The 1562-nt window shown below is 38.2% G+C and overlaps 1 protein-coding gene across 1 annotated transcript; it reads left to right on the top strand.

The window, feature by feature from the left end:
* Positions 1 to 27: 27 nt before the first annotated feature.
* On the top strand, positions 28 to 1556 carry LOC125178644 (serine/threonine-protein phosphatase 2A regulatory subunit B'' subunit beta-like; the record flags this gene model as incomplete). The annotated part of the gene is made up of 4 exons (XM_047882892.1): positions 28 to 45; positions 419 to 505; positions 884 to 1040; positions 1427 to 1556. Coding segments are annotated over 4 exons (392 nt in total), but the record flags the coding sequence as incomplete, so codon positions are not given.
* Positions 1557 to 1562: the final 6 nt, after the last annotated feature.

Consider the following 1562-nt stretch of genomic DNA (forward strand, 5'->3'; position numbering starts at 1 on the left):
ACACGGTGGGTTTGTCTTCTAGTTCCACTCCGATACGTGCACACGGTGGGTTGGCCTTCAAGTTCCTTGATCTGATGCTGCGGGTTAGGCAGCTAACGGATTTCATTTAACGGCAAATCAGATGAAACGGCTTCTAAAGGTCAAGTTCATCTGATGCGCGTCTTTTACTTACCCTGGATCAAAGATTCAGGCTGTGCTTTGAACTATAGCTCCATTATCCATTTATTCGAAATTAACTTCAATTGAACGATTCATTTCAAAGTAAATTAGAATCAAAATCCCATTTCAAAACGAGCCGTTCTTTGTAAAATGAGTATTTAGCAGCGAGTTCCAAGGATGCCTCAGTGTACCTATTATTCAATTAGCTGTAAATTTCCCTCCTGAACGCAATACCGGAACTGCGTTGAATTGTGTGCAGGTCATCGCACGCATCTATTACTGCGTCAACAGATCCTGGTCCGGCAAAATTACCGCAGCTGAATTACGGCGCTCCAATCTACTCTCCGTAAGTGCTTCGTCTTTTATAAAATAAATTCGCTTCATTTTCATGAAAGGTTCCATAGAGTGCATAACGTTGCCTCTAACCTTGAATCAAAAACATTTATCACGGATGAATCAATCTATTTCATTTGCTGAAATTTCGTCTTTCATGATACTCGGTATTTACTACTTCTACAAGCTTTGCCCAGGATTAATTTTACTCTGGTTAAAAATCTAATATTTGTTTCAAGAAAAAATTGTTGTAATGATAGTATCGATCTTTTTCTATTATTGCTATTCATTCGAGAAGTGTTCTCATTTCCACCTTCAGGCCTCATTTTCATGTATTTATCATCAAATATTATCTATTGTACTGTGTTGTAAGTGTATTTTTTTCCTGCAGGTAATAAGTTATTTAGAAGACGAAGAAGATATTAATCAAATTACTGATTACTTCAGCTACGAACATTTCTACGTCATCTACTGCAAGTTCTGGGAGTTGGACACCGACCACGACTTGTTCATCGATAAACACGATCTCGCCAAACACAATGAGAGAGGCGAGTCAACATTATAATTATTCAAATTTTATGCCTTCAAATGATATGATTCAAACGTTAAACCGGATATTTTTTTAATTGTTGTATCTTACCCTACACCGCCAGATAATTTGATGCCTTTCATTGTGATTTTTCTGTATGCCGTTAATTAAATCTTATCATAATTACATTGAGCGATGACTGAATTCTCAGTGCGGTATGAATTTGTTCCAAATTCTTCATTTTGACACAGATCTCCTACACGGAGCGATCTTAAGATGCCTTTTCGATGGCAGAAATTACTTGAATTGTGGTCATTGAAATCATGTATAAAAGACGGATCAAGAATTGTTTTTTTATAATAGAGAGAAATTGGTTATTTCCCTTACATTTGGTTTGTTTTGCAGCCCTGTCAATGCCCATCATAGAGCGTATCTTCAGCGGTGCGGTGACGCGCGGTCGTGTACAGAAGCAGGAGCGTATGGGCTACCAGGAGTTCGTCTGGTTCCTCATATCTGAAGAAGATAAACGCCATCCTACTGC

The sequence above is a fragment of the Hyalella azteca genome, unplaced genomic scaffold, assembly GCF_000764305.2.
Source record: "Hyalella azteca isolate HAZT.00-mixed unplaced genomic scaffold, Hazt_2.0.2 contig11579, whole genome shotgun sequence".
In the NCBI taxonomy this organism is placed as follows: Eukaryota; Metazoa; Arthropoda; class Malacostraca; order Amphipoda; family Hyalellidae; genus Hyalella; species Hyalella azteca.